Consider the following 17,876-nt stretch of genomic DNA (forward strand, 5'->3'; position numbering starts at 1 on the left):
TGCATAGAAACCGAGGGCAGAGACTTTGTCTTATTCATCCTCCTATCCCCCATACCCAGCACACAGTAGGTAATGCTGTTGAGTGACTAATTAGCCTCAAGAAGTTCTGCAGGTGTTAAGTATTGAGAATAAGTAGATTCTAACCCAGGCTGGAGGTTCAGGGAAGGCTTGTGGGGGAAAGTAATGCTTGAAGTGTTCTGACTTGGAGAGGTTAACAAGGGGGAGGGAGTGGGGATGGGGATGAGCATTCCATGCAAACGGAGCAATATTTGAGAGGCACAGGGCGGAAACCACACAAATGGAAGACCTTGAATGCCAACTTGAATGCCAAGGAGTTACGTTTTACAGAGAAATGTGGAAATACGGCAGGGTTTTTAATAGGGGAGCGACACAGTCAGATGTAATTTTACAAAGTTCGCTGCAGGCTGGCTTGGAGGTCGACTGGTTGGGAAGGGAAACACGGAACCCAGCAGGGGCGATCTTCCAAACACCCCCGGAGACCTCCATTCAGATCTGTGGGTGTGTGTGCACTTAAGGACCGAAGTCTCCAAGAACCCCAGGCTTGAATGCAGCATTCTAGGGTTTCGAGAGTGTATTTAACAACTTGGCAGAGGTGGGAAGACCCGGAGGAAGGGCGCTCTAGCAAGCTTTCGTTGGTTTCTAGGGAAGCCCGGCGGATGGTTACGATCTCGCGAGAGCGTCTATCCGGGGACCATTCCCCCCACGCAGAATAGCGGAGACGCCCAACTCGCGAAGTTGCTAAGCGGTCTTGTACTTCATTTCTCAGATGGGTTAACTGCCCTCGTCTTCTTTGTCCCTGGCCAATCAGGTCAGTTTCTCTTTTCCTCCCCATTGGCGCCCTCCTCGGAAAAAGCTAGGAATTGTAGTCCTGCTCCTAATGACGCATGGGTCGCTGAGAATATATGGTTGTTTTTTTCCAGGGACTAAAGAGGCATCCCCTTTGCCCTCCCTCTGGACTATGCAGTCAAACGACCTGTTTCCCGATAAATAAAAAAGGGCTTCAGGGAGGTGGCGTTTCCCAGTAGGCCCAGCATCAGTGTCGGGGACTTCTGTGCCTGTACTAGACGGACGGCCACCCTCCCCCGGGTACCTGTCGCCATAGCAACGGCGCTCACGGACCGACCCCCCCACCCCAGCCCGCCCTGTGGCGCCGAGTTTTTCCTTTTAGGGGCCGCGCTCGACGTTGTGGTGTAGGTGGCGCCCGTGGACAGCCAGAAGTCAGTCAGGAGCATCAGCTGACAAACCTGGTGGCTGTTTTTTTCAACCAGATGTCACACCTAGATAGCGGCAGACTATTCCAACTTCTTTATTTGCTGGGCTCAAAGAAGGCAAGAGACCCTCACAGGGTTACACCTGGCTTCACCTGTGGTGGGGCTTTGACATCTTTTCCACCCCTCATCCTGCGCACACACACAAGCACAGAGTCCAAGCTTCAGACAAGAAAGTTTATTGGCAAGGAGATACATGGAAATGTGGCTGTCCTGCCTTGGAGCTTCCCTGGCCTCTCCTCACTCCAGTCCTGCCCTTCTCCCAGCCAGTTTGTCTCTGCTGACGTCCACCAGGACCTGGGCTTGGCATCGAGTGTAGGAGTGCTCCTTCTGCTGTCTCTGGTCTATTCTGCCAGTATCCAGGTGTCAGGTCAGGTTGGGGTTCTCCAGGGCAGATGGGTCTGGGCTGTCCAAGAGCGCCCTTCCTGGCTAAGGCCATGTCCAGGGGCCTGAGCCTTCGTACTGCAGTCCACACAGCAACACTCTCCCCATCAGAAGGTTCAAGATACTCCTGCCTCTCTACCACCCCAAACTCCTGAAGTCTCGCTGTTGTAAACACAGGTCAAATCCTGTTTGGTGCTGGCCAGGGTGCTGGTCTCCTAAGGGCAAGGTTGGGTAGGAGCAATCCTTAACAGGTTAAGAGGCAGCAGGAATTTAGAGTTCTTTAAGGGCCCTCAGGCTAAGGCCAGTTTATTCATTCAACAAGTACTTATTGAGTGCCTACACTATTCAGAGTACAAGGCAGTGTTCTAGAAGCTGGGGGTATAGACCACACTGTCAAGATCCTGACTGAGCCCAGCCAGGACAGTTTCCTGAGCTTCAAGGTCATTGTCTCCAATCTCTATTTCTATCTATTCACTCCTTTCTCCCATTTCTTCCCCTTCTTCTCCCTCCCACCACCTCCCCGGCCCTTTCTTCTCTGCTTAAGCAGCCGATACCCTCCCTTTGGTCTCCTGGGCTTCCACCTTCCCTGGACCCCATCATTCCAGTCCTGTTGGCGGCTCCTCTTTGAGGGGCCTTGCCCGACCATCCCCTGTCCCAAAGGGCCTCAGGACCAAGTGCCCACGCTGGTGCTTGATTCGGGCAGAACTGTCACCAAAACCTTTGCCACACTCTGCACACTTATATGGCTTCTCCCCAGTGTGTGTTCGCCTATGTTTGACCAGATCTGAGCTCCGGGGAAACTCCTTCCCACAGAAGCCACACACATGGGGCTGGCTGGGTCCAGAGGGCTGGGCTCGGACTCGGGGTCGAGGGGCCATGGGTGCTGGGCCAGGGGGGTTATGTGGCCTCAGGAGAGTGGATGGTGGTGGTGGCCGAGCCCGTTCACCTCGGTGGGTGCGGAGGTGCTTGACTCGGGCCGAGCTGTCAGCAAAACCCTTGCCGCATTCAGGGCAGAGGTAGGGTTTCTCCCCTGTGTGCACACGATGGTGTTTCACCAGGTCCGAGCTTCGGCGGAAGCCCTTGCCACACTCAGGGCACTTGTGGGGCTTGTCACCTGCCAGTGGTGGGGGTGGCTCCCCAGCCTGTGGGCCCCCGGGCTCTGGCTCCAAGCCAGGCAGGCCAAAAGGCCCATCACCTGAGTGTGAAGGGCTTCGAGGTGTCAGTGGGGGGCTTGTGCCAAGAGGAGGTGGGGGTGGGCTTGAGCTGGGGGGTGGGCTGGGGATCAGGGGGGCCAAAGGGTAGCCTGGGAAGCTGAAGTCCTGGGGCTCCATGTGAGTGAGGCGGTGGCGGAGGAGGGTGGAGCTGAGGCTGAAGGTGCGGTCACATTCCGGACAGGCGTGAGGCCTCTCCCCACTGTGGGTGCGGAGGTGTTTGACCCGGGCAGAGCTGTCGGCAAAGCCCTTGCCACACTCAGGGCACAGGTAGGGCTTCTCTCCCGTGTGCACCCGCAGGTGCTTCACCAGGTCTGAGCCCCGGGCAAACTCCTTTCCACACACATCACAGCCAAAAGGTTTGGGCCCCAGGTGACTGCGCTGGTGGCTCAGAAGGCTGCAGCTGAGCACAAATCTTTTGCCACAATCGGTGCAGATATATGGCTTGTCCTGGGCCTTGGGTCCCTGTGGGGCTGCCGTGGCTGCTCGAGAAGGCTGCCGTCTGGGCACCACGGGCCGGGGTGGCTGCTCCCCCCGGTGTGTCCGCTGGTGCTTTATACGAGCAGAACTGTCACCAAAGCCCTTGCCGCAGATGCCACATTTGTAGGGCTTCTCACCCGTGTGTGTCCGCTGGTGTTTCACCAGGTCAGAACTCTGCCGGAAGCTCTTGCCACATTCACCGCAGATAGTGGGGCGCTCACCAGCCGGGATCCTGGACCGAGGAATCTTTGGGGGACCCTGGGCTGGTGGTCGGGCTCTGTAGGGCTTTTCACCACTATGAGTTCGCTGGTGTTTGATACGGGCAGAGCTATCCCCAAAGCCCTTGCCACAGACCCCACACTTGTAGGGTTTCTCCCCTGTGTGGGTCCGCTGGTGTTTCACCAGATCTGACATCTGCCGAAAGCTCTTGCCACACTCACCACACACGGCAGCCCGATCGCTAGCCTGGCCCCAGCGTGGCTCTCCCAGGAGCCGGGGACCTCTGTCCCGAGCCTGAGGTTTTCCCGGTCCCTCTCTCTGGACCCACAAGTCATCCCAGGTCTGGATGCCTTCAGGTTTGAGAGAGGCATTTCCTACTTCATGACCTGGAGCCGGATCTTCCTCTTCCTTGAACCCCAAGTCATCCTCCTGGGGGGGATGTTCAAACTCATCCGGCTGAGAAATCTCCACATTCTCACTCCCTAAACCTGGGGAGACAAAAGGGAGTAGTAGACCCTGCCCTTTGGCTCAGCTCCTATCTTTGATGGCACCTTCCCCAGGAAGGCTTCCTTGGCGATCTGTAGTCACAAGGATGTCTCTCCCTCTCTCCTCTGAACTTCTGAAATACTTATTATTGCTGCCTCTCATCAACAATGGTAACTTCCTGTCAACGTGCCCTTAATACATGCCGGTCACTGAACTACTCATCATTGAATCCTTGCAAACAATCCTATGATACAATGCTACTACTACTCCCATTTTATAGACATGGAGATTCCAAGAACTTAAGCCACTTGCTTAAGGTTATAAAGCATCACGCTGGTAAGAACAGATATTACACTTGGCCAAAAGGCCAAGCAGCGATGGGGTTAGGAAGTATTAAAGCCATGTTTCTCACTCGGGTCTGTCTGATTTCCAGGCCTGTGTTAACCACTACATTATACTGTCTCTATATAGAACACCTACTATTTACTATTTCTATTATATCTTCTTATATTAGCCCATTGTGTAATGTATTACTTCAATTATCTTGCATATACCTGGGAGGACCCAGACCCACACCTGTCCCTCAAAATGCTTAGGAGAGGTAAGATCAAGCACAAATAATTATAATTGTGGGCTCAGAAAAACTGCGGTCACAAGAGAAAGAGGAAATAAGGAGATAGGGCGAAGCTTTCACAGCACAGAAAAGAGTAAACCATGGAGAGGAATGGAAGATAAAGCTGGAAAGGGATGTTGGGACTAGATTAGGCATGTAAGGCCTAGATCGAACACTACATTAAGGCTTTTAATTAGCAGGCAGAAGGGAACTAGGGAAGGTTTTTGAGAAGGCAAACAGGATTACATCTGGACTTGGATCAATGTGGCTGCTGAGTGCATCACTGAAGAGAAAAGGGCTGTGGGGAGGTTTTTGCAATTGTCAAGACGAGACAGAAAGAGGCCTGAAGTAGGGCAGAGGCTGTGAGGCTGCTGATGAGTCTCCAGGAGTGGGGAGAGTCCTTGCGATGATGCCCCTTCACGGCCTGACGCACAGTAGGTGCTCAGAAACGTTGGCTCCCTCCCTCGGTTTTTGCTCCCCTCCCCCTCCCCCTGGAAGCACGGTTCACGTCCGATTTTTCTGGGCTTCGGCCAGACACAGCCCGGCACCGGAGTCCCCACCCAGCCTTTACCTGCCCGTGGCGGGACACTGCCCCGGCCCTCACCTGTGCGGGCGCCTCTCAGCTGCTCCCTCTCCTCTGCGCCCTGGAGATCCGGGCCCCAGGGCTCCACCGCGCGCTCCATCGCCCGCACGCCGCCCTGAGCAAGGGGACAGACACAATCCCACGGTCACACAGCCATGTGCGGCCCGCGGCACCCTGTCGCTGCCCTCTGCCGGCCAGCGCGGGCACCGGGCAGCGGCCGGGTCCGAGGTGCGGGGTGCGGCTCCCGGTGACCCCCACCCGCGCCGCCGGCCGTCCCTGCACCTGCTGCTCCTTCCGGCCCGCAGCGCCCCCTTCTCCTCCCAGCCGCCTCCGGCTGTGCCACACCGGCGCCCTCACGAGCTCCTTGGCGGGGTTTCGCTGCCGGAGCCGCCGGCGGCCGGGGTATGCGGGCTCCGCGCCAAATGGGGAGGGGGCTCGGACCCAGGCGTCCCGGGGGCGGCCGCCGGGGGCGGGGACGGGAAGCGGAAGCGCCAGGCCGCACCAAGCCGCTCTAGGAACTGGGAGGAGCTGCAAGCCTGTGGAGGCCGCCCGCGTCTGCCGGCGCTCGGTGGCCGGCGGAAGGCCGCGTGCCGCGGAGAGGGCTACTCTAAGCCGAGGACAGTTGCCCGAACTCGGTGGTATTAACCGTGTACCTCCTGGGCCGGAGCCGGGTGATGAGGGCCGAAGACTCTTCCTAATTGTCGCTGTGTCGGGCCACCTGCGCCGACCCCCGGGGCTGGCCGACTGCGCCAGCCACCCTGGCCCGGAGAGACAAAGAGAGATCGAAGACTGACCCAGGGAAAGGGGTGGGGGAGAGACCCAGGCAAACAAAGGGCGGCGGAGACCCCAGACGGGGCGGGGGCGGGGCGCCGAGACACAGGAAACAAAGCGCGGCGGGTCCGAGAGGCCTGGGGCCGGGGGTGGGGTGGGGATGGGGGCTGGGCTCGGGGAGACCGAAGCCTGAGCCGCAGCTAGAGGCTAGAGGCAGACGCCTGGGAAATGCTGGGGAGAGTCAGCCTTTGAAATCAGGCCCGGGGCGGAGACCCTGAGCCAGACACAAAGTCGTAACCTAAGAACCCCCAGTCAGAACGCAAAAGCCGAGAGAGACCGAGAGAGCGGAGAACCAAAAATACAGGAGCAAAAGATTGGCCTCCAGAGACAAAGAGATGTAGAAACATAAGAGATAGATGAAATTATTGGAGCACAGTCGGAAGAGCTATAAGAAAAGGAAGGGAATCTGCAGAGAAAACAGGCCCAGAGGCAGAGAAACAAAAGACAGAGAAACTGGCAGAGACAAAGAGATAGAGACACAAAGAAATAGGCCACAGGGAGACTAGGGACAGGTCGACAACCCTACAAAGGCCACACCCAGGGAGAGGCTAAAACATTAAACTATCGTTCCTAGCTTGGTGGGCCGTTCCAGTGGACCCTGGGGCGTGATCCCCAGTATCTGTACTCAGCAAGCTTGCCTTTGGGGAAGGGGGGAGTGCTTGGAAGTGTTTGTTTATTATCTGATAAGTGAGGGGTGACAGAGGTTTGTATATCAATTCACAATTTATTAGCACCTCAGTGCTAAGCCAAGAGTTTGGGATAAGGAGGTGAAACACATGTAAGATATATCCTTGGATGCTACCAGTTTTAAGGGGCAAGTACACAAACCATGAAAAAGAATTGTAAGGGTGTGAGTTACATGGACCAGTTCAAGATACTGTGCGAGAGCAGGAAGAATTCTAAATTGGGAGTGAGTCTGCATGGTTCTCGATGCCTCCTATTCATGGGTATTAGACACAGAAACTAGGACCACAAATCAATCAGTACATACTTAAGCATCACGAACCAATATCTAGACACTGTCTACTCCCTGGACTTACAAAGAAACTCCCCAGGGAGCTCTTGATCCAGTAGACTATGGAGATGTGGCGACGATGAGACAGATCTATACCAATCTGGCGAACAAAATATAATAGGAATGTAGTGCAGAGAGATACCTTCTGTAGAGTTTAGTGGCTGTGGACTCTGTCTTTAAGGCCATTTATGCAGTCTGATTCCTGACCTTGTCACTTAACTACTGTTTGACACTGCGGAAATTAGTTCTGTTTCCTAAACTGTAAAATGGGGATGATAATACCGAATTTGAATGGTTGAGGATTAATATGTGTAATATGTATAAAACATTGAGCCAAAAAAATATCAGCTTTTACCCTTTTGGCTAGAGTAACCAAGAAAGAAGGTGGCATTTTTGAGCTAATCCTGACAGAACTAAGATTTCGACAAAGTCCAGAGCTGGCTGAGGTGGGGGCTGAATGAAGAGAGATGCGCCCCCACATTAACAGTTGCCTACACACTAATCAAAAACCTACTATGTGCTAGAAGCTTGAGATCCAAAGATGGCTAAGACCTACCCTCAAAGAGGAAAATAGAGAATAGTTCTGTTTTAATGTGTCACGATGTCATGAGTTTACATAATAGGAAAGCAGTGGAAGCTAGAGTGGTATGTTTATTCATTTGCTCCACAAACATTTCCTGGGGGTCCCCCATGTGTCAGGCACTTGTACCAGCAAACAGAGGTAAGAGGGTACCAAATGGCAAAGAGCTAGCCCCTCTCGGAGGAACCCTCCCCTGAAAGGCGGCCAGCCCACACACCATACTCACTCTTGGAGCTAGCTTTGACTTTGAGAAGAGAAAGCCTGGAGTCACTAAGTCTGAACCTGAACCCCGGTCTAAAGATACAGAAGCCCTTCTAGGGTCTACCTAAGGTGGGGCCTTAGGTAGCTATGCAGGTTTGATGGCAAGATGAAAAAGAACGAATCTAGATAATTAAATGAGAAAACTGTCCACCATATATTGCCCATAGGAATGTCAAGGCAGGATCTTCCTTTCTCTGAACAGGCCCCAAACCTTATAACATGAATGACTGGACACATTTGTTTGAATAATAAGCATGTAAATGAATATTATGTCACTAGTAATTCATGTCATCTCTATACTAGACAAACCGAGAGCCTTTTCTGCAGGACAATTTGTTAATATGCACAAATGCCTTAGATACGTGACTTCCTTTGATTCAGTAATTCCCCTTCCCCTAAGGAAATGGGACAAGTACACAACGATGGCACCACAAACAGGCCCAACCCATTTCAGCATTGTTTATCACTGGGAAGAATGGGAATCAATCTAAATGCCAAATATCTATGAATAGACACGTGAAAAGATGTTCAACACCACTGATCATCAGGGAAATGCAAATCAAAACTACAATGAGATTTCACCTCACACCTGTCAATGTCTAAAATCAGAGGCACCTGGGTGGCTCAGTCGGTTAAGCATCTGACTCTTGATTTCGGCTCAGGTAATGATCTCGAAGTTCGTGAGTTTGAGCCCTGCATCGGGCTCCGCATTGACAGTGTGGAGCCTGCTTAGGATTCTCTCCCTTTTCTTCTGCCTCTCCCCTGCTCACTCTCTCTCTCTCAAAAATAAACTTAAAAAAAAAAGTTTAAAATCAACAACACAAGAAACAACAGGTGTAGGCTAACATATAGGGAAAAAGGAGTTCCTGTGCACTGTTGGTGGGAATCCAAACTGGTTGCAGCCACTGTGGGAAACAGAAAAATGGAGTTTCCTCAAAAAGTTAAAAATAGAACTATCCTATGATGCTGCAATCGCACTACTGGGTATTTACTCAAAGAATTAAAAAAACACTAATTCAAAGGGATATATGCACCCCAGTGTTTATAGCAGCATTATCAACAATAGCCAAACTATGGAAAGAGCCCAAATGTCCATCAACTGATGAATGGATAAAGATGTGATATGTACATGCAATGGAATGTTATTCAGGTATAAAAAAGAATGAAACCTTGCCATTTGCAATGACATGAATGGAGCTAGAATATGATGCTAAATGAAGTAAGTCAATCAGAAAAAGACAAATACCATATGATTTGACTCACATGTGGAATTTAGGAAACAAATGAACAAAGCGGGGGTGGGAGGGGGAAGAGACAAACCAAGAAACAGACTCTTAATTATGGAGAACAAATTGATGGGATTACCAGAGGGGAGGAGGGTGGAGAGATTGACTAAATAGGTGATGGGGATGAAGGAGTGCACCTGTCGTGATGAGCACTGGGTGATGTGTAGAACTGTTGAATCATTATAATGTACACCTGAAACTAATATAGCACTGTGTGTTAACTGAGTGGAATTAAAATAACTTAAAAAAAGCACTCTTATCAAATTGTTAAATGTCATTTTCCTAAAAATAAATGAACAGGGGCGCCTGGATGGCTCAGTCGGTTGAGCGTCCGACTTCGGCTCGGGTCACGATCTCGCGGTCCGTGAGTTCGAGCCCCGCGTCGGGCTCTGGGCTGATGGCTCAGAGCCTGGAGCCTGCTTCTGATTCTGTGTCTCCCTCTCTCTCTGCCTCTCCCCCGTTCATGCTCTGTCTCTCTCTGTCTCAAAAATAAATAAATGTTAAAAAAAATTTTTTTTAATAAATAAATAAACGAACATGTCAAAAAATAATATATAGATGTGTATTCACTATAGAACAGTGTACAAAACATATGAAGTGACAAAAACAGGATTCCAAACAAAGTTATAGTATGATCCTAGTTTTGTAAATATGTTTATTCACATTTATAGAGCTAGGAGAGAATCTAGAAGGATAAACATCAAAATAGGGTTATACCATGGTAGTGATACTGGATGTATATATCTTTTTTAAAATTGTTTTTAAATGTTTACTTTTGAGAGAGAGCAAATGAGCAGTAGAGAGAGGGGGACACAGAATCCGAAGCAGGCTTCAGGCCCTGAGCTGTCAGCACAGAGCCCAACGCGGGGCTGCAACTCAAAAACTGTGAGATCATAACCTGAGCCAAAGTTGGATGCTTAACCAACTGAGCCACTCAGGTGCCCCTAGATGCACACATTTCTATTCCATATGCATTTTCTATTTTTTCTGTAAGAATGTGTTGATTATACAGCAAATAAATGAATATACATGTTATTTTCTTAAAGGCTCTTCAATAACTCAGGGAAGACCTGATCAGTTTGAACCCAGGGCAGATGCAAGGGGGTGGAAGGTGTAAAGAGAAGGAGGCCAATTATTTCTGATAGGAAGGTTCTGGAAACCAAGTGGATATTCAATTGACCCTTGAACAATGCAGGGATTAGGGACGCCAACCTTCTGCACAGTTTGAAAATGCACGTACAACTTTTGACTTCTCCAAAACTTAACTACTAATGAAATACTGTTGACCAGAAGCCTCAACAAGATAAACAGTTAACCCATATTGTGTATATATACTGTGTTTTAAAATAAAGTTAAGTTGGAGAAAAGAAAATATTAAGAAAAGCTTAAGAGGGGCTCCTGGGTGGCTCAGTCGGTTGAGCTTCTGACTCGATATTGGCTCAGGTCATGATCCCAAGGTCGTGAGATCAAGCCCCCCATCACACTCCACGCTGGGCATAGAGTCTGCTTGGGATTCTCTCTCTTTCCCTCTGCCCCCTCCCTCACCCCCACATGCTCTCTTTCTCTCTTCAAAATAAAAAAAGAAAAAAGAAAATCATAAGAGAAAATACCTTTATAGTACTGTACTGTATTTATTGAAAAAAAAAATCTTCATAGGGGCACCTAAGTGGCTCAGTCGGTTGGGCGTCTGACGTTGGCTAGCGTCATGATCTCATGCTTCATGGGTTCGAGCCCCACATGGGGCTCTGTGCTGATAGCTCAGAGCCTGGAGCCTGCTTGGGATTCTGTCTCCTCTCTCTGCCCCTCGGCTGCTTGTGTTCTCTCTCTCTCAAGGATGAATAAACACTAAAAAAAAAAAAGAAAAAAAAAGAAAAAAATTTGCATATAGATGGCCCTGCACAGTCTAAACCCGTGTTGTTCAAGGGTCAACTGCACTTGTGGAGAGCAGCGGGGAGGAGCTCAGAGTTTTAATTAAGACCTTAGGGCTGCTCGGGGAGATAACAAACGCTGGAGAAAGAGCTGTGGTGGCATGAGGAGGGGTATAATTAGCCCTTCCCTTGGCTTCTCGAAGTACTCTGTTTATCTTCTTGTTACACTACATTTTTAGCACCAGTGCTCTGTGACACACTTACTTGTGGCTGTCTCTGTCTCCCCAGAGGGCCGAAACCCTGACTGATTCACTGTCTGGATCCTCAGCAAGGAGCAGATTTGAGATGATGACATGTCACACCCCTCGGCTCGAGTATTGCTAGCAATAACTAGCATTCTGCGTGAGCTCATCTCATATGCTGGGTACTCAACTAAGAGCTTAATGTGGATTAGGCCATAGAATCCCCACTGTGACCCTAAGAGGTAGAATTATTAACATTTAACAGATAAAGAAACTAAGTCACAGAGAAGTTAAAGTCAGATGGCCACGATCACACATTTCTTAATCACGATGTCTCCATAATCCTAGGACTCTCGCACAACATTGGAGTTTTGTGTGGCAGGAGATTCCAATCCTATCTGATAGATAAAGAAAGTAAAGCTCAGAGAGGTTTTCTCCAAGGTTACATGAAGGGGACAGTAATAGAAATGAGTGTGAAGTAAGGGTAAGATAGACACATGGCAACATGGATGAATCTTAAAAAATAACGCTGAATGGGGGCACCTGGCTGGCTCAGAAGAGCGTGCGAGTCTTGATCTTGGGGTCATGGGTTCGAGCCCCATGTTGGGTGTAGGGATTATGAAAACAAAACTTTAAAAATTTTTACTCTGTCTTGGGACGCCTGGGTGGCTCAGTCGGTTAAGCGTCTTACTTCAGCTCAGGTCATGATCTCACGGTCCATGAGTTCAAGCCCCGGGCTCTGTGCTGACAGCTCAGAGCCTGGAGCCTGTTTCGGATTCTGTGTCTCCCTCTCTCTCTGACCCTCCCCTGTTCATGCTCTGTTTCTCTCTGTCTCAAAAATAAATAAATGTTAAAAAAAAAAGTAAAAAAAAAATTTTTTTTAAAGTGATGAATGAAAAAGTTAACAAATACATATTCATAGATATATAACCGTTTGCGTCAACATGCACTGCATACTACACATTTTTCAAAATGTATACAAAGCAAAAAATTACACACAAAGCACATTAGGGTGGTTGCCTTAGGGCAAGGGATAGGAGTGAGCTATGAGGCTACCTTAGTCTGCTTCAGCTGCCATAACAGAATACCACGGACTAGGAATCTTAAACAAAAGACATCAACTTTCTCATAGTTCTGGAGACCGAAGTCCAACATCAAGGTGCTAGCAGAGTTGGTTTCTGGCGAGGTTGATTTCTGGTTTCCTTGGGTCGCAGAGAGCCACCTTCTGTGTCCTCACATGGTCACATGGCCCCTCCTCTGGGCCTGCGCAGAGATCACAGGTGTCTTTTCTTATAAGGACCCCAGCCCTATTACTGGATTGAAGCCCCTTATGACTTCATTTAACCTCAATTACCTTCTTAAAGGCCCTATCTCCAAATACAATCACATTGCGGGTTAGGGCTCCATCACATGATTTTGGGGTCGGGGGGACACAGTTGAGTTCGCAACAGGGGTTAATAGGGAAATAATAAATAGAACCACAAGGAATGGGAAAAGAAAATGAGGTTGGAGCAGTAGACAGGATCCAGATCAAGCAGGGCCCAATAGGCCATAGGAAGGAGATCATCTGTAAAGGCTCAGAGAGGTCACTCGGTTCGTAAAAGTCTAATGCCAGGGTTTGTGTATGTAGCTGATTGATTCCAAAGCACATGTCATCTGAAACTGCTTGAGTCCTGATAACTAAGTGGAAATGCATGTATTTCATTTTACCATGAGGAAAATGGAGTTGAGAGAAGTCAAATGACTTGCCCAGGTCACGTAGTAAGTGGTAGAACTGAGGTTTGCAGAGTTCTTTCTGCCTCCAAAGCAAGGCTCCTTTTATATGTTCCGCAGCCTCCCAGCCTTTGGCCCTGACCAACTTCATTCACTTGTTATTTTACGCACTCATTCATCGAGTATATTATTTATTGGCACCTTCTCTGTGCCAGGCCCTGTGCAAGACACCGAAGACATAGAAATGAAGAGAACATGGTCCCTGCCCTCAGAAAGCTCAGCCAGTAGAAAAGATAGCCAGATAAACAAATGCGAGCATTGGAGAGGCTTGTGAAAGGTGTTAGGGTCTGGAGGAGGGAAAATGACTCTGCCTGGGGTAGTTGCGCAAGATTTCTTAGAGGAAGATCTTTGAATCAAACCCTTGAAAGATCAAGAATACCAGAAGAAAAAACTCAATGTGGGCAGAACAAAGGATGTGGGCACTCTCCAAGGGCAAGTGAGAGAAGGGGTGATGAGTCCAGATGTGGAAGGCTCTGACTACCAGGCCAGAACTCAGACTTAATTCTGAGGCCACTGGGAAGCCCCTGAAGGGGCTAGAGCAGGTGAGTGCCTTGGCCAGGATTCTAAAGTACGGTATCTCTGCCAGGGGTGTCCAAAGACTTGAAGTCCTTTTAAGAATCAGTTGAGCTGGTAAGGAAAATTGACGGCCCCTCCCACCTCTAATCTTGTTATGATTTTTGGTCCACGTAGACCGTGGGAACTTTAAAAAATTTTAACCATCCCAGTCAAAGCCTTCATCTCACTTACTAGAGATACTAACTTGCTTCCTTCCTCTCTGCCTACACCCACCTCCCACCAGGGTGATGGGGCTACAGTGGGGGCTTGGGAAAAAGGTGTGTAGAGAACCGAGGGGTTGAAGCTTCCCATGGTGGGGGGTGGGGGTGGGGTTGCCAAAGGGATCCCGTAAGTGAGAACTCCAGGTATTCTTGGTCTTGGCTTTCCCCACCTCTCCGGCCCAGTTTGAGCATCTCAGCTTCCTACATTGCCCGCCCCCTTTTTTTTTTTTGCCACGCTCAACTTCCTGCCTCACCAGAGGAAGTGGGGAGAGACAGCAGGTGCAGCGACAGCTAGCAGGACCATGGTGAGTTCTTATGCCCAGGAATACAGGCATCTCTGCCTTCAGCCCCCAGCCCCCAGAGTAGCCAGATCCAGGCCAACCCACAGTAGGCTGACTTCTCGCTCCTGAGGTCAGGTTATACCGGAGGGCCCTTCCTGCTGCCCCCAGCAGCCTCATACTGTCTACCTCCCCACCAACAGGACAAGGAGTATGTGGGTTTCGCCGCCCTCCCCAACCAGCTGCACCGCAAGTCCGTCAAGAAAGGCTTTGACTTCACACTCATGGTGGCAGGTCTGATGGGTTTTGTATAGGGGACCGGTGGGGGGAGGGGGTCCTCAAGCCACTCTGGCTGTCTCCTCACCTGACCAGGAGGACCTGTCCTGTCTACAGGGGAGTCAGGCCTGGGAAAATCCACCCTCATCAACAGCCTGTTTCTCACCAATCTCTATGAGGACCGGCACCTGCCAGAGGCCAGTGGTAAGATCCTCCCGTCCTCTCCAGGTTCTCTGTCTCTCCCATCCCCAGGCTGCACTCTCTTTCTTTTCATCTGGGTCTCCCATGACTTTCTGGGGGACTCAGGCAGCTCGCTGCTTTCTTGAGACTCCCCTGAAAAATGACTGGGGGCAACTGTGATTCTGAGAACGGAGATCAGTCCTGTCTCAGGCCCCTACCCAGCTCCCTGTCCTCTCTCTGTCCTCACAGCTCGCTTGACACAAACGCTGACCATTGAGCGCCGGGGTGTGGAGATCGAGGAGGGGGGTATAAAGGTGAAGCTGACCCTGGTGGACACACCTGGCTTTGGGGACTCAGTGGATTGCTCAGACTGGTGAGGAGCAGGGGAAGGAGCGGGGGCTAAGCTTCCCGGTATGGCTACTCTATGAAGACTAAGGGATAAGTTACAGGGCTGGTCTGCTCTGCCCCTGCCCTCCCCAAAAGGTGGGGTCTGTTTCTGGTGTCCATGCACCCAAAGTGCCCAGTGTTTCCTGACACCCTGCCAATCTCCTCTGATGTCTTTAGTTGGAGCCAAAGAAACAAGTCCCCCTGCCCCCCCCCTAAGTCCTGGCTAGCCTTGGCCCCTTCCCTATGCTGTGGCCCCTCATCTCTGACTGTACTCTCTCCTCCCATACCCTAGCTGGCTGCCTGTAGTGCGCTTTATTGAGGAGCAATTTGAGCAGTATCTTAGGGATGAGAGTGGCCTGAACCGGAAGAACATTCAGGACTCCCGTGTCCACTGCTGCCTCTACTTCATCTCACCCTTTGGCCGAGGGTTTGGGGGGATACCCTGGGGGACTGGGGTGTTTGGGGAGGGGTGGGGGAGGGTCTCAGTGGCTTAAGACTGAACCCTGACCAAATCCCTCGGTGCAGGCTCCGTCCCCTAGATGTGGCCTTTCTCCGGGCAGTGCACGAAAAGGTCAACATCATCCCAGTCATTGCCAAAGCAGATGCCCTGATGCCTAAGGAAACCCAGGCCCTCAAGCAGAGGGTAGGTCTGGTGACCTCTGACCTTTGGCCCTACATGAAACCAAAAGTCGCCATCAAACCTGAACTCAGCTTTGACTTCGTTGATCTTGGGCTAGCCTTTTGGAAACATGATGTGTCAGGCTAGTCTGTGGGAGAAAATTCCTGAGGAATATGGGGAGTAAGCTGACTGAAGGAGCTGTGTCTCTGGAGGCTCAGAATGGAACCCCTGGGCTGGATGCTTTGCTAAGGCCTGAGAGTGGCAGCAAAGATATGATCACTCTTGATAGCCCTCCAGCCCCAGGATAATGACCCCCACTCCAATGACTTAAGTAATCTCTACGCTCAACATGGGGCTGAAACTCACAATCCCCGAGATCAAGAGTCACATGCTCCACGGACTGAGCCAGCCAGGCACCCCTTTGAGATTTTGGTTTGGGGTATCCTATATGTCCACCTCTCACCATCTCTGTCTTTCATGTCTTTCTCTCTGTCTCTGACCACCCAGGACCTGTATCTCACTGTTTCCCACCAGGCAATGTCTGCTGCTCACAGCCTCTGTGTTTCTTTCTGTGTCTGCTCCCAGATCCGGGACCAGTTGAAGGAGGAGGAGATCAACATCTACCAGTTTCCCGATTGTGACTCTGATGAGGACGAAGACTTCAAGAGGCAGGATGCAGAGATGAAGGTGCAGAGGCAAAAGGAGGAAGGGGCAGAGAAGCAGGGGAGGAGGAGGTGTTGGTGGAAGCTGACAAAGAGGTTTCTGGCCAGGAGGGGCCAACGGTGATTCCCTGACTTCTGCCCTCCAGGAAAGCATCCCTTTCGCAGTCGTCGGTTCCTGCGAGGTAGTGAGGGACGGTGGGACCCGTCCAGTGAGGGGACGCCGCTACTCCTGGGGTACTGTGGAGGGTGAGTAAGGTGGGGCACGCGTTCTGAGGCCAACAGGGAGCCCAGAACGCCGCTGAGTTAACAGCACCCAACACATGAAGTTGGGACGATCTCCGGTCCCGGGGGTCTTAAGAATCAAAAGAGGGGTCCTTGGACTGCAGACCCTCACCTAGAGTGGGGGCAGGACTCCGGGCAGACTTGACCCGGCCAAGAAGCTCCCTGACGCTCGCCGGTCTGCCCCTCAGTGGAGAACCCACATCACTGCGATTTCCTGAACCTGCGACGGATGCTGGTGCAGACACACCTACAGGACCTGAAGGAGGTGACCCACGATATTCTCTATGAGGGCTACCGGGCCAGCTGCCTACAAAGCCTGGCCCGGCCTGGGGCGCGTGATCGAGCCAGCCGCAGGTGAGAGCCCGAGCTCAGTCCTAGATGCTCCCAAGGCCCGGCCCTCACTACCCCGGACCCCGCCTTCACCATCCAGAACGATCCCCCAGAATCTTTCCCCACCCACTTTGCTGACGGCATTGGAAGGACAAGGCCCCGCCTCCTAGACCCCAACCTCGCCCCACGCCCTGCCTCGCGGCTGTGACCCACAACCAAGGGTCCCGTCCTTGATTCCCTGTCCTCCCCCCCCCCCCCCCGCCCTCTAGTAAGCTTTCCCGCCAGAGCGCTACAGAGATCCCGCTGCCCATGCTGCCTCTGGCCGAGACCGAGAAGTTGATCCGCGAGAAAGATGAAGAGGTGAGCAAGTACCTCGCTTCCCACCCCCCCCTCCCCGACCAAGAACCCAAGTCCTCTGCGAAGTCCCTTTCTGGCCTCGCCCGGTCCCACCGCCTGCAATCTTGCCCCGCACAGCTGCGCCGCATGCAGGAGATGCTGGAGAAGATGCAGGCCCAGATGCAGCAGAGCCAGACTCAGGGCGAGCAGTCGGACGCACTCTGAGGCCCCCGCCCCGGCCCTGCTTTACCTCGGCTCCGCCTTCAGTCCGTCTTTTGTCCAATCCCCGAGCCTCTGGCTGCCGGGCGCTTAATCCCAGAGCCCCAAACTGAGAAGTCCGCCCCGGCGCTGGGTTCTCGGGCTAACAGGTTCCCGCAATGCCAGAGTTTGTAGCTCCGACTGTGGCCCCGCCCCTCCCCGCCCCGCCCCGCGCTTCCCACCCCGCCCCCTGACTCCCATCTCCGCCCCTCTTCCCCCAAGTTGTGACTTCAATAAAAAGTTTCCCTGAAGCCACTCGCGTCTTCGCTTTCCCAGCGGGAATAAGTAGCGGGTGAAACCGCCCCACCCAGGCCTCCGGGCCACTCTTTACTCATTCATTTGTTGGGAGCTGCCTTGGTGCCAGGCAGTGT

General features: G+C 51.6%; 2 protein-coding genes across 4 annotated transcripts; one reads left to right on the forward strand and one right to left on the reverse strand.

Annotated features, from left to right (window-relative positions):
• Positions 1 to 1,452: 1,452 nt before the first annotated feature.
• Positions 1,453 to 17,699, reverse strand: ZNF48 (zinc finger protein 48). 3 transcript variants are annotated; one of them, XM_043560061.1, is made up of 3 exons: positions 17,498 to 17,699; positions 5,287 to 5,380; positions 1,453 to 4,071 (listed from the first exon to the last, which is right to left on the reverse strand). In XM_043560061.1, the coding sequence occupies exons 2-3, from the start codon at positions 5,363 to 5,365 to the stop codon at positions 2,270 to 2,272; spliced, it is 1,881 nt and encodes a 626-aa protein (XP_043415996.1). In that variant the 5' UTR covers positions 5,366 to 5,380; positions 17,498 to 17,699; the 3' UTR covers positions 1,453 to 2,269. The 3 variants fall into 3 exon arrangements, with proteins under 3 accessions (XP_043415996.1, XP_043415997.1, XP_043415995.1); XM_043560062.1 differs by lacking the exon at positions 17,498 to 17,699 and adding an exon at positions 5,919 to 8,405; XM_043560060.1 differs by lacking the exon at positions 17,498 to 17,699 and adding an exon at positions 5,548 to 5,853.
• SEPTIN1 (septin 1) lies at positions 13,583 to 17,501 on the forward strand. Its single transcript, XM_043561380.1, has 12 exons — positions 13,583 to 13,663; positions 14,095 to 14,202; positions 14,379 to 14,469; positions 14,569 to 14,655; positions 14,881 to 15,004; positions 15,311 to 15,445; positions 15,544 to 15,661; positions 16,223 to 16,324; positions 16,446 to 16,545; positions 16,770 to 16,935; positions 17,181 to 17,271; positions 17,386 to 17,501. Exons 1-12 carry the CDS (start codon positions 13,583 to 13,585, stop codon positions 17,470 to 17,472), a joined length of 1,290 nt encoding a protein of 429 aa, XP_043417315.1. The 3' UTR covers positions 17,473 to 17,501.
• Positions 17,700 to 17,876: the final 177 nt, after the last annotated feature.

The sequence above is a fragment of the Prionailurus bengalensis genome, chromosome E3 (assembly GCF_016509475.1).
Source record: "Prionailurus bengalensis isolate Pbe53 chromosome E3, Fcat_Pben_1.1_paternal_pri, whole genome shotgun sequence".
Classification (NCBI taxonomy): Eukaryota; Metazoa; Chordata; class Mammalia; order Carnivora; family Felidae; genus Prionailurus; species Prionailurus bengalensis.

Excerpts from the sequence above, each read along its gene's own strand:
- ZNF48 (XM_043560061.1), bottom strand. The coding sequence starts at position 5,365 with ATGGAGCGCGCGGTGGAGCCCTGGGGCCCGGATCTCCAGGGCGCAGAG. Across the intron at positions 4,072-5,286 it reads GCTGAGAGGCGCCCGCACAG|GTTTAGGGAGTGAGAATGTG; the intron begins GTGAGGGCCGGG and ends TTGTCTCCCCAG.
- SEPTIN1 (XM_043561380.1), top strand. The coding sequence starts at position 13,583 with ATGTGGAAGGCTCTGACTACCAGGCCAGAACTCAGACTTAATTCTGAG. Across the intron at positions 13,664-14,094 it reads CCCTGAAGGGGCTAGAGCAG|CTTCCTACATTGCCCGCCCC; the intron begins GTGAGTGCCTTG and ends TGAGCATCTCAG. Across the intron at positions 16,325-16,445 it reads GGCAGGATGCAGAGATGAAG|GAAAGCATCCCTTTCGCAGT; the intron begins GTGCAGAGGCAA and ends TCTGCCCTCCAG.